Source organism: Vipera ursinii, assembly GCF_947247035.1.
Source record: "Vipera ursinii genome assembly, chromosome: 1".
Lineage (NCBI taxonomy): Eukaryota > Metazoa > Chordata > Lepidosauria > Squamata > Viperidae > Vipera > Vipera ursinii.
The window spans coordinates 173,668,192-173,681,563 of NC_139512.1; the positions used below are offsets into that span (position 1 = coordinate 173,668,192).

Below are 13,372 nucleotides of genomic sequence, written 5' to 3' on the forward strand. Positions count from 1 at the left end.
CTGAGGATGAATGGAGAGTAGAAAACAGAGATTTGCACTGGAGGAAATATCAACATTCATTTATTTCTTTAAGATATTTAAACATTTATATAAGTTCACAGGCTGAGAATTTTAATTTTAATTTTAATTTTAATTGGGGTTTTTACTCTTTCAGGGACTGTTATAATCTTTTAAATTGTTTTTAATTTTTGTATTTCTTGTTTTAATTCCCTGTAAACCGCCCTGAGTCCTTCGGGAAAGGGCGGTATACAAATCCAATTAAATAAATAAAATAAATAAGTTATGAAAATGAGGAATGTTTTAAGAGGGAAATGTTTTAGATTTTATGTTCAATAGTCATTTTACATATATATGTGAATATTGCATGTTAAATATTTCTTCATTACTTTAGTAAGACTTATTAAAAGTCCTTTTCAGTTTCATCTTCTGAGCCTGTAAGGTACTGAGAGCTCTCCTAGGAATGGTTTTTCTGTCTTACAAACTGTCCACTGACATGATTTTCCCCTTGGATTATGGGATTTCAAATGATATGATTTCCGCTCCGAACCAATACCAGTGCATAACTTGCTTGCTGTTTTTCTGTTCTATTCGTTTAATGATTGGATTCAAAGTTACAATGGCACTGAAAAAAAAGGGACGGCCATTTTTTCCCATTTACAACAGTTGCAGCATCCCCCCATGGTGACGGGATCAAAATTTGGACACCTGGCAATTGGCATGTATTTATCACATTTGCAGTGTCCCACTGGATCACGTGACCACTTGTTTGTGACCTTCTGACAAGCAAAGTCAATGGGGAGGCCAGATTCACTTTATAACCATGTTACTGACTCAACAACTGCAGTGATTCACTTAACAGTTTGGAGAGAAAGGTCGTAAAATGGGGACAATTTAGCAATGGAATTTTTTTTGCACGTTTAGCAATTGAAATTTTAGGCTCAGTGACTACCTGTACAGATTCACCATTATTTTCAGTATTTTTTTCTAACTAGCTACTTGGTACTCCAGTGAATGTGTCTCCTGAATAAGTCATAGCACAGAAAGGAATAAGGGTGAAAGGATGTATCTGGTTTCCCTCAAGCAGTCTGGAGTTACCTAAAGAGTTTGTGGAGTTGCCTCAGTTGGCTGCACATGCATACCAAGCGCATGCCACATCTCTGCTCCTTCCCAAGGCCTTACATGGACAATGATTTTCATGTGTATTGGTATGCACAAAGGACCTCTACATGATGGAAACCCTGTCCTCCTGTCCTCCATGTTTTTCTGTGAACACTGTACCTCTTAGTATCCTTACAATAAGAAGGGATATTGCCATACTCCCCATGTGATAGCGTGATTGCACCATGATTCCTTTCTGTACTATGATTTAGTAAGGAAGCTTAGGCCCTGATATCTATCTGTCAGAATACGCTATCCGAACAAACTACTGTATTTATGTGCCAGTCTCCCCAAATTCATTTTAGAAATTCAACAGTTTAGAGCCAAAATAAATAGAAAAAGATTGATATGCTAAATCAGAGATTAGATTGCCAACCCAGGTTCATCCTGGCCTAGGAAGAGCCTGTTGTCAGCTCAAAAGAAATTGCTATCCTGAAGCGGCTGCCTCTCAAAGTAGGCCTCAGATCAGATGCGCACAGAGCCACTTTGTTCGCTGTCCAAAACACTGTCGCTGCGAGGGAAGGGAAACCAGATACGAAACCTTCATTGTTCATGGCTTTGTATTTTATTTTGATTCCCTGTATTTCTTGTGTATTCTTAGGGACAAGGGGATCTACTGAGGAACGCCAAAAATGAAGCCATAGAAAATGTGAAGCAGATCCAGCTGGCTTGTTTATCATGTGGACTGGGCAAAAGTGGAAGTGGGAACTCGGATGCCAAGGCTAAGCGAGGTCCTGAGCCAATTGAAAAAAAAGAGACAAGCAGCGAGAATGCCAGGCTCTGAACAAAGCCAACGGTGTCATATATTTCAACAGTCCAAAATTATTTTTTTAACACGTTAATAAAATGAGAAAAAGAAATATCCCGCTAGCACCCTCTACAGGGCATCAGAAGTATTAAAATTCTCATAGTGCCAGTGTTTTACTGCTGCCATTTGCCTAAATTTAAACTCTCTGGTAGTGGCATTCTAATAATTTCCAGCTTTCTGTGGGTCTATTTGTTTGGGTAGATCCTTTAACATTTTCCCATGAATTACATTATTGCCCTTTTATACTTTGCTCTACCAGCTTTTGACAGTGTGGTTTTTCAAATCTGTAATATAGGTTTTACCGGCAAAACAAACAGAAGACAGAAAAAGAACTCCACCTTTTATTAGTATGAATTAATAATGGTTTCCTCAACATAGAAGAATAAATTATTAACTTTTTCATTAAATTAAGTTAATAAATTATTGAACACTTTCTCTTTTTTAATGGAAGTCAGTAGGATTTCTGACGTACATTCCATAGACTTTTGCTAAATCACGATTTGAAATGCATTAATCTGATACCTATTAATGGAAGAAATTGGTCACTTTTTATTTCAGTAAGGTGGCAGGGGTTCAGCCTGAGCTCTACAAAATATGCTACAGCTCTGGACAAAATAATTCCAGACTTTGGTTATGATTTGCAAGTTTATAGAATGGAACATAATATACAAAGATAATTTAGCAATGCTGAAATATTTCTCACTGCCATTAGCTGAACAAAGGTAATATAAACAATTCGTGTTTGTAAAAGATACGTTAATTTTGATTTTTCATTCATATATAGACAAATCTGCACAGGTCACAGGAACAAAGGTCCATCTCATGATTGATGCCAAAACATGCTCTTAATTTGCAGAGGTTCCTCCTCCAGCTTTCTATACCAGGTAGAGCATATGGGATGGCTGCCTGTTGTGAGACATGAAGTGTGAATTACAAGACCTTTGCACATTTTCTAAGCAACCATCATGCAATTGTTGATCCTTTATACTTAGGTGTATGTAGTTTTTTTCAACATTTGCCATGTTTCCTTGGTTACATTATTGTGAGGATACTTTCACATCTTTGTAATATATATCATGAGAGACAATGCTAAGATAGGCACGTGATAGTCTTCTTTTATCAACTCCAGCAGAAATTAATGCAACCAAACTGAACTGATTAACCTGGGATAAACAGATTTAAACTGAGTAGGTGAATTGAAGCTGCCATTTGACTACTAAATAAATACCACACGATCATATTTACCATGTTTCTAAGCAGAGCTCCATGTGCATTGATGTAGTTATACAATGTTTAACATTTATGTCACAAAGCTAAAAATAAGTCACATGGGTGATGCAGCATAGAGGAGTGAATTGCTAGCAGTGCTTCTAGTGAGTCAGGCACATGGTGACCCCCCGTTGTTCCTTCCCGCTTGTCCAAATCTTACTTGTGTCACATCAGATTCATTATGTGTTTTACCACAGGTTTGATAGGTTGGAAATGTGAAGCAACACAGAGAGTAAGAGCTTAAAAAACTAAATGGCTATTATAAATTCTCAGCATGTTCCATTAAAAAAAAACATTTAAATGTTGAGAAGAAGAAATCTGGGTTCTGCTGTTGTTTTCTTTGCCAGTAAAGCTGGAAGACAAGTGAAAATGCCTCCATGTTACCATTCTTCACAGTGCCTGGCTCAAATACTTTAGCAATGGTTGTGTATTTCAGATTTCTCAAGGCTTCAATATATATATTTGCATTTCCTCAGTTAGAAGCAAGAGTTCTATGAATATGAGAAACTGTATTTATTTAAAGCAATTGCTTTTATTTTGAAAAGCTACCTTTTAATTAATTTGATTAGCAAATGTGCTGACTTTTCTCAATATAACAAAAAGCCAATTGTTAAAAGTTTGTCTAAAACTATTATATGCATTAAGTTATTTTTTTTCCTGATTTCTTAACAACACTACAATGTTCATGTTGCACAATTCTGAAAGAGTAAAGATTTGGGGGAGATGACCAATGTTTAAAATTGAGTTTATTTATTATTATTTTTATTTCAAAGACTTTATATAACCACCCATACTGTAACCACAACTCTGGCCAGTTTTCAAGACAATAAAAATTGTTTTAAAAAAACAGTAAAAGGTTACTGCCCACTTGTATAACATTCATTTAGAATTAAACCTTCACTATCACATGAAACAATATAGCAGTCAGGTCCTTGACTTAGAATCATTCATTTAACCACTGTTCAATCTTATCAATAAAGGAGAATATTTGTACTGATGATGTTACCTACTTTGGGTCATGGAATATCTGCAAGAAAACAACCAAGATCAGAAAGCACCAAGGACCCCTCATATTGAAAATTATGAGGGCATCGAAAAAAATTCTCACTTGCAGTTGTCACAGCCATCTCCATAGTGATGTGCTGACAACCACTATGTATTTATGCAGCATCCCGAGATTGCACGATTACCACGTGCAATCTTCCCAGCAAAGTCAATGGGGGAAGATGGATTCACTTAACAACTATGTGATTTGCTTAAGGATCTTAGGAAATAGGCCCTAAAATCAGGTATGACTTCTTTTACGGTCTGCACACTTAGCAACAAATGTTCTGCCTCCAGTTGTGGTTGTATGTTGAGGACGGCCTGCATACAATAAAAACGTATCACTTTGCATAAACCATTTAATAGAAATTTTATGAATACGGTTATGTGTATGAGTATTGAATGGATTTCTCTACAGATTCAGTTTAGGAGCTACGTCAACCGAATAACTAATTGACAACATTAGGCCATTCAGGATGTGCATATAATCTCGCACTGAAGAAAGAAATGTACATATCTCCTTATCAGTTCCTATATTTTGCAAAACAGTTTGAAAGATGTTCATACGTGCTAAGCTTTGGTACGTTTTCCTGGATTGGTTACCACCAGGCTTTAGAGCATGTGATTTTTTTTTTACTGTGTTTTGAACATTTTGTTGGGCAGTAATGTTCACTGCCGATAGGCCTTTTATGTTTCCATGAGAGGATAGGAAAAAGTTACACTATCTTCCGTTTGTGATTGATCTCCACCTGCATGCTCAATTATATTAATGCAGCTGAGTAGCAGCAAAAAAGAGACAATAACTATGTACTCTTTAGACAAGGTAAAAAAAACTACAGTGAGCCCTTTGTCATTATGAAGTCAAGGGTGTGTTTCTGGGAGTTTATGTACATATACATTGGCTAATGAATAGGCACATTGCCCAAGCAAAGTTTTAAGTGCATATTCCAAATATGGGGAAACAAGGACCTTGACTAGGAAAGATTCATAGTTCCCTCCAGAGTGTATATGGTGGTTGATGGCCATGCACATTAAAAGTGCAGTTTACTTTGCCCCTAACAAAACCTATCGAGTATATCAATTTTGGAAACTGCTGGGCATATGATTAATGGGGGCAGAGGAGGCCCACTTTCTCAAAATGGCTGCCATTTTTCATTGTTGCTAGTTGTAACACATCCATTTACTCCCCCCAAAAAACAATGCCAAATCCCAAAAACAAATTTAGGAACTTATTTCTCATTCTCTTCCTTTGATTGAGGCAAACAGGAATCTTTATACCATTCTCAGTTTATCTCTTTATCTTGTACAGATGGCACATTTCTAAACAAAGCACTGAAATGCTACCACCCATTGATTTTATTTAAAAAAAATACCTTAGGGTTCCCAGGTTATCTTGCACATAAAAATAGGGCTAGAATTTGGTGCCTTAAGTCCTTAAGTGGATAAAAATAATCTCAGCAAAAATAACTCAGCTGGGTACATGCAGTGGGAAATGCTTGTAGGCAAACATGCTCATTTTGGAAATTCCAATATTACAATATGGGGGACCTTGATTGTTAATGATAACATAAAGAAAGCATCTCCTACTTTCAACATGTGCAAGAAGAACATTAGTAACTAAGCCAGATAACATCATATTTGCTGATCAGCACAGTTAATTTACTACATAGGTTCCTGAAAATCCAAAGCCTGGGGTAACTAGTGAATAATTCAGAAGGCTTCCGTCCTATTCAAGGACCTCTTGGTGACAATTTCTTGACTCCTGATGTATTTAAAGGATGCCCAATTGCCACTGGAACATTAATTTATAAGATTTATAGCTCTTTCATTACATAATTCTTTTTTTTTTAAAAAAAGAGATAGCATTTTTCTTCAACTTCTGAATACAAATTACAGAACTATAAATCAGAGCCAACAGTTTTGATTTGTCCCATAGATATTATTAAGCAGAATCATGTTAAATCCATCGCTTTGCAAAATTGAAGGCAACATGTTCAAACTGTGTAAAATGCCCTGTATTTGTATAGGAATATTGGCTGGTAGCAAGCTTTGGGAATTCAATGAAAGATAATGGATTCACAGAATATAAAGTTTGTAAGTGACCTGAGAAAACATCTAGCCCAATGTCTTGCCCAATGCAGGTGTCTACCTACACTATCACTGACCGATGACCATCCAGCCTCTATTTAAAGACTTCTGTTGAAGGAAGTTATCTTCCTACACTGTTGATTTACCGTTGAATAGCTTTTACTGAAAACTTATCTCTTTGTAACTGAAATCAACCATTTCTTCTGGAATAACTAAGAACAGGTCTACCTTATCTTCTGCATGACAACCCTTCAGCTACTGGAAAACAGCTATCATGTATCCTGCAGCCTCCAGGTGGGTTAAAAATATCCATCACCAACAACATTAATATTTTTTTCTTATAATTTTTTTCTTTCCTGGCTCTTTACCATTTTAAGTTGCTTTCCTTTGGACATGCTCTAGTTTGTTGGTGAATTCCTAAAGTTTAGTAGCCCAAACTGGGCATAATATTATTGGTGTGAGCTGGCTAACAGATCTCTTGATCTTGAGGCTATATTTCTATTGATACAGACCAGGATTGTCTTTGGGCGTTTGGGGACTCATGTGATCCACCAAGACACCTTCATCCTTTTCACGTCACTGTCTCCCAGTATGATTTCTTTTATCTTGCACTCATACCTTTGGTTTTTCCTATCCAAATGTATGCCTTTGCATTTGTCTCTGCCGAAATCCATCTTCCTCTACCTATTGTTTCAACTTGTAAAGATCATATTGAATCTAGATACCATCAGTAAGGTGTTTTTTTTATCCAGCCTTTCTGGGTGTCATCTGAAATTTGATAATCATATTTTCTAATCCTTAGCAGATTAAAGAGCACAGGGTCTCTAATGGAGTCTGAAACACCTCAGTCACCACTTCATTTCGGCTTGATGTGGAGCTATTGAGATACATGGATACAATTGTTCAACCAGGTTTAAAGCCAAATAATGAGAGCAAAGCCCAACTCACAGTTTGGCATTTTCTCTACATGAATCTTATGGAAAACTTTGTCAAGAGCAATATCTGCTGAGAAGATGCTTTATATACAGTATGCTGATATATAAAAGAGATGTTTGAAGAAAAAGAAGATAGATTGCCTAGTAACTTCAACTGTTTTTGTAAAGCCTAAGTGTAGTTTTACGTTTGTTTTTTCCTTCTGTAAGGCTGACATAATGCTGAGGAAAACGGTACCATTAAAATACAGTTGCCAAATTTGTTGCTCAGACCTTAAAGCTATATCGTGCATTTCCTTGTTTGCATTTTGAACCATTTCTTCTACCCAAATAACATAAGGCTCTTTGCAGTTTTATGGTCTTCAGCAAACAGTAGGATGTTATAACTGAAACGGAATTATAATTATCAAAAATATTTGCATGAAGCTATTTTGTGGTGTTTTAGTAGGTTTAGAATTAGGACCTTTATAAATTAACTTCCCCATTAGAATTTGGCTTTTACTGATGTCTTAGAAGCATTCCTTCATTTCTGACAACATGTTATTATTTTAAGCAATAAATACCGGTACCCAATAGGATTCTTTGGAAAAAAATAGAAACTACACTTTTTCAGTTCATTGTTAATAGACTGATGATAGATTCAACCTCTAAATCCGTTTTTAAAGTGGAACTCAGTTCAAAGTGAGCAGCCCAGCACTGAAGAAAAATGTGATACTGAGAAATTGTTTTGCAGTTCAGAAAGTAAAAAAGGAGTTAAAAGAGCTACCACGAAAACCTTGTCAGAATTGAGGCAATTGCTCATTCCAGTCTCCCATTTCCAAGCCTTGTCCTTGTTCACACAAGTGCAGTGGTACTTTTAAGCTCCCATGAGGAAAATTATATAGATAGTCCTTGCTTAGCAACTGCTTTGTTTAGCAAGCTGCAGTTACAACAGTGACGGAAAAAGTATTTTTGTGACCAACCCTTGAATTTGCGATCTTCTTGCATGAGTAACGCATAGGAAAGCTGAAGTAAGATCATAAGCACAGTTACGAGCGACCACCTTGCTTAACAACCAAGTTGCCCTTCCCAATTGTAGTCACTAAATGAGGACTAGCTATATGTGAAAAAGGGAATAGTAGCAATAATCAGTCTAACTTGGCAAGTTTTAATTCTAATGAAATTGCATCAAGAGTGTACTGAATGTTTTTCTTGAAACTTTTTCTATCGCAAAGTGCAGATGAATTGCAATTCCAGTTAAATGACATTAAATTATATTCCCTATGTTGCTGTGTTGAACCCAATTCCAAAATTGCTTCCAAAGAACAGTCCCTGTGCAACAGAAGTGATAGAGATCCCACAGGAGGCTTTGAAGCGAAGGGTAGAAAGCCATTTAGTCTGGCCTGATCCTGTTTTGGGCAGAGGAATGAAATAGAAAACCTCTACCTATGGAAGCGTTTCTTGACTAGTTTGGGCTAAAGAATTCAGACAATTGTGGCCTTTGTGGCGGGGAGGTCCCAGGTGATGAAAGATGCTCTCTTCTACCACTTACCGGGTGCTTTCATGACTGCAGATACTTGTAAAATCACGTTGAAACTGATGTGTTGCAGCTCAAGACAGCAACATAGGGAATACTATAGTATAAATTAGAAGGCATGGAGAAAAATCTATGTGGTTGCTAGGGGTTCAAAACTACTTGATTCTTCTTCATCATCATCATCAAATAATGGACAAATAGGAACAACATCTACCATCCCAAATCAGATCACTGGAAAAATGTTGGTCCAGCATCTCTTGGTACTTATATCTATCAATTTCCTGCCCTTCTCTAACTATCTCTTTGGACCTGCCAGCTGCTGCTTCTTACCTGGACTCCACAAAAATTCTCCATCACTGCCTGAATGCAGCTCTAGCCTCAGATATAACACAATCTTGTTCAATGCCAACTGATGCTGTTCTTTGGAAGACAGGTTAGTCGATATAGGAGATTAATACATCGGTACCATGTATTTTGTATTGAAAGTGATACATAACATGCTATGTAAAATTTATCTTCTAAATAACTTGGCTTAGGAGTATGCTTACAGCATGTGAGCTGGCAAAAAAAATAATGGGTTTCATTCCTATTCTTCCCTCCATCTACAAGTTGATTCACTTTGAGACGATACAGTATTTGCTTAATTGTGATGGAATTATTTCAAGTCTTTAACTAGAAAGATGTAATCGTGCGCATTCCATATGCTTCTTGGCTGGGTAATATAGGCAAGATACATTAAGCAGTTCACCATTGGGTGTTTGGCAAGAACATATTCACTAAATGTTTTATAGGTTTGTCTTGAAAATGTCTGGCAAAGGTTTCCACAGTTGTAAAGGCAAGGCTTTTCAGACAAGTACGATGACTGTTGAATCAAAGTGACTTTCTTTAGAGACAGATGTGAAAATGGCAAAGTTGTGACCTTAATAAGTCACAGAGAGAACAAAAAATGCAGAACAGAGAAATGAAATCAACTCAGAGGGCTTGTTCTGTACCAGCCTGCTACCGGCCCTGCAGAAAAGGCAGGGACAACCCCTTTACAAACGGCAAGAGGCTGGAATTAAGCCTGCCAAATTTATTAACATAAAACAGAGCAAAACAAGACACCAACCATGAAACAGGAGCTATGAAACAGGAACTATTCAAGTGGTTGCCTTCAGCAAACCAGCCCTCCCACGCATTCCCCTTTTATACAGTTCAGGGCGTGGCTTCTCTCTGCCTCCTTCCGAGGTGCCCCATTGCCTTCCTCTGTTTACTCCTGATTGACTGCCTCCTGCGTTGGGCGTCCTTGAACAGGGCCAGCTGTGGGTCATCTTCATCCACGCTGTCAGGCTCACACAGCTGGGTCTCCGTCGTGACCAGGTGGGAGGGGCCTGGCTCTCCAACCCCCTCAGCAAGCTCTCCAACCCCCTCAGCAAGCTCTTCAACGCCCCCCTCCTCCTCTGAGTCGTCTGACCCAACTGCCGAACCCACAGGCTGACCCTGAATCACAACAGGGCTAAGAAGGGGAAAGGCAGAACCCCAGAGATATGTTGGTCACGTTTTCTCTGTTATATTGAATTCAATAGCATCACTGCACTAAAATCATTCCTATAATTACTTATAGTTAAGTCTTTCCATTACCTTTACTATTAGTAGGAAAAAAAATAGTTCAGTTTATTTCTTGCTTAAGAAAGGTAGAAGCTTTGAAATAACTATCTCTTCTCCCTTTCCATAGGATATTTATAAAGGAAATTTTATGCCCTTTCTGAGATATTTATTTTACCTCCAGTTTCATCTCTGGACAACCTTTGTCCCTGAAAGATGTGGCTTTTAACAAAGATCTCTGTATTATGAGTCAATGAGAACATATGAGGAACATAAGGGGAAGAAGACACAACAGCAACTGTTTATAGTGGTCCCAATCCTGGGCTTTTAACAGCAGCATCAACAGCATCCTAAAGAAAGAGTGATTTGTCAGAAGAAGGTTTTTGTCCATCAACAGAATGGAGAGGGGAAAAAAAAACCTCTTGTTGCTGTGAAAATCCCTGGAAATGAATGCCAGTGGAAGTGTTGACATTTTCAGGTGCTCATAGCGCTTATATGGTATTTGAAGCTAGGCATTCTCATTAAACTGAACCCAAGCAGAAAATAATGGTAGTTATCCCTTGTCCTGCAAGATAGAGTCTGTCCTTTAGGGAAGTGAAATGTGCCTGCCATCTAGTGGCATATATCACCAAGATCAGCCTATCCAGCTTTTCCCTTAATATCCAAACTCCAGATCCCCATAGAGCAGGGGTGTCAAACTGCAGGCTTATGGGCTGGTTGCATCATATGGATGCCGTGCCCACCCCACCTCCAGCAATGCAAAAAAAGTTGCGATACGTAGTGAGTGTGACACCTGTGCCATAGAGCAAAGGTACTTGCAGAACAACAAAGAGAAGATCTCCCCCGACATCACATTCTCAGTGAATCTCAGACAGCAAATTTAAAGGTTTTTTTTTTGGAAGAAAAAACATATTTTAGGTAAACCTAGAAACTATTCCATCAACGTGTTTTCCCTCCACCACATCTTATATCATCTGATATTCACTCTTGATAAAAATTTCCAATAAATAGCAAACTGGGAAAGTCAGTGAAATGTTTTTAGGAACCCTTGATGAAGCAAACCAAATGCAGAGTGGATTAATTTGAACCTCAGTGAGGTGACACGGGTCACTGTAGCTCAAGGTTTAAATTTCTGCTTGTGGACTCCTGCACAGAGATAAGGATGGGCCAAAGGGGAGGGAAAGTACTTGCCTCATGTTTTATCACCCTTATGATGCAGGTACATGAAGTGTGCACATTTGCATGATATCTTCATGAACCATGTCATATCCTTTTGCTGTCATGATGGCTTCTACTGGATGCCTATGTTCTTCCTTATCTTTGAAACTCCAGAGTAGATTAGGCCAACCCAAAGGCTGTGGTCACACATCGCACACATCCAGGAGTAAGAAATATAGTGGCCTCCCAAAACTTCAGCAAACTCCTACAATTCCTTTCAATGAATCACAGCATAGTTTACAGAATGTAATATGAGTGAAGGAGGCAGTTTCAGCATGGGATGAGGTGAGCGATGGGGGACAGAGGGCAGAAGGACAGTAGCAGCAAGACAAAAAAAAAAGATAAGATCCCAGCAAACTAAAATAAAATCCTTTTGTTTTCAACCTTTTTTAATCTAAAAAAATTGCTCAGTTCATAGTAGTCATTCTGGGCAGTTCTAGTTTCCTAAGATTACAATTCAAAGTTTTCTGACTCTAAATCAGGGGTGTCAAACTGCCGGCCCGCAGGCCAGATGCATCATAGCGAAACCGCGCCCACCCCATTGCCGGCAATGGCAAAAAAGTCACGATACGTCACGACACGTCACGTGACATTGCGAGTTTGACACCCCTGCTGTAGATAATGCTCCATGGCTTTGAACTCTTTCTTTTGAATGCAGAATTTAAGGACTCGTACTCATGTCCTGTTAATCACACATAGAGTAGGCCACTTGCCAGCTCTTTGAGAGAGGCGGGTCAAGAAACAACTGCAGCAGGGATTCCAGCGATGCTTTTTCTTGTACTAGGCTAGAATGACAGTACCTTGAAAAAGTGTCAGAGTTTTCTATTTTTTTCTGCTCCATCTTATACCAAACAAAATTGAGGTGGATTTATTTTGAATTTATTGTCCTTTCGTCTTTCTCAGGATTGAGTAATCTTTTTTTCAAATTCCTTTAAAAGGCCAGGTTTACCTTTTTTTCACACTTACTAACTCTTCAGGCTTGCATGGGCATTTAGCCCTTCTCCAGAGTAGGCTAGGCCAACTCAAGGGGTGAGGTTACACATCACTCCATGGCATGGGGCCGGAGTACCTCAGGGAACATCTGCTGCCGGCATCAAGCTCCCTGCGCCCTGTGCGTTCCCACAGAGAGGGCCTCCTCAGGGTGCCACCGATCAGAGAATGTCGATTGGTGGCCCCCAGGGGGAGATCCTTCTCTGTGGGCGCTCCGGAGCTGTGGAATCAGCTACCGGTTGAGCTCCGGATGGCGCCCGATCTTCGCTCCTTTCGTCGCGATCTTAAGACATTTCTGTTTGTACAAGCCGGCCTAGCCTGAGGGGGAGTGTTGGGGTTATTTTATTTTTGTTTTTTTAACTTTTCTGGGGGTTTTTAGTGTTGTATTTATACTGTTTTAATTAGGGCAATTTGTTTAATCTTTTTTTAATGTTTGTATTCACTATTTTATTCTGCCCTGTGAACCGCCCTGAGTCCTCAGGGAGAAGGGCGGTATATAAATGTTATTAAATTAATTAAATTAAATTAAATCACATTAATCCAGGGGTAAGCATAGTGTGCTTCCAAAACTTTGGCTGGTTTCTGGACAGTTTTTCAGGGTCGTTCCTGCTTCTGCCAGCAAGAAAGGGTGGTTCTTTCAAGTTCTCCTTCCCGCCTACTGGATCCATGGAGCTGGTCTAAGGAAGAAGATGGCTGGTAGGGAGAGAGCTATCTTTTCCCCCACTTCTGGAGGGGGGATAAAAACGTGGAGAAACTGATCCATAG

The 13,372-nt window shown here is 38.7% G+C and overlaps 1 protein-coding gene across 1 annotated transcript in view; it reads left to right on the forward strand.

The window, feature by feature from the left end:
• Positions 1-4,272, forward strand: part of PLCL1 (phospholipase C like 1 (inactive)) — a gene marked incomplete at its 5' end in the record, with an annotated part of 207,691 nt that extends 203,419 nt beyond the window's left edge. The window contains one exon of the mRNA XM_083349714.1: positions 1,760-4,272. Within this exon, the coding sequence (XP_083205840.1) occupies positions 1,760-1,942 (183 nt within the window). The 3' untranslated portion in view covers positions 1,943-4,272. The remainder of the gene's footprint in view (positions 1-1,759) is intronic.
• Positions 4,273-13,372: the final 9,100 nt, after the last annotated feature.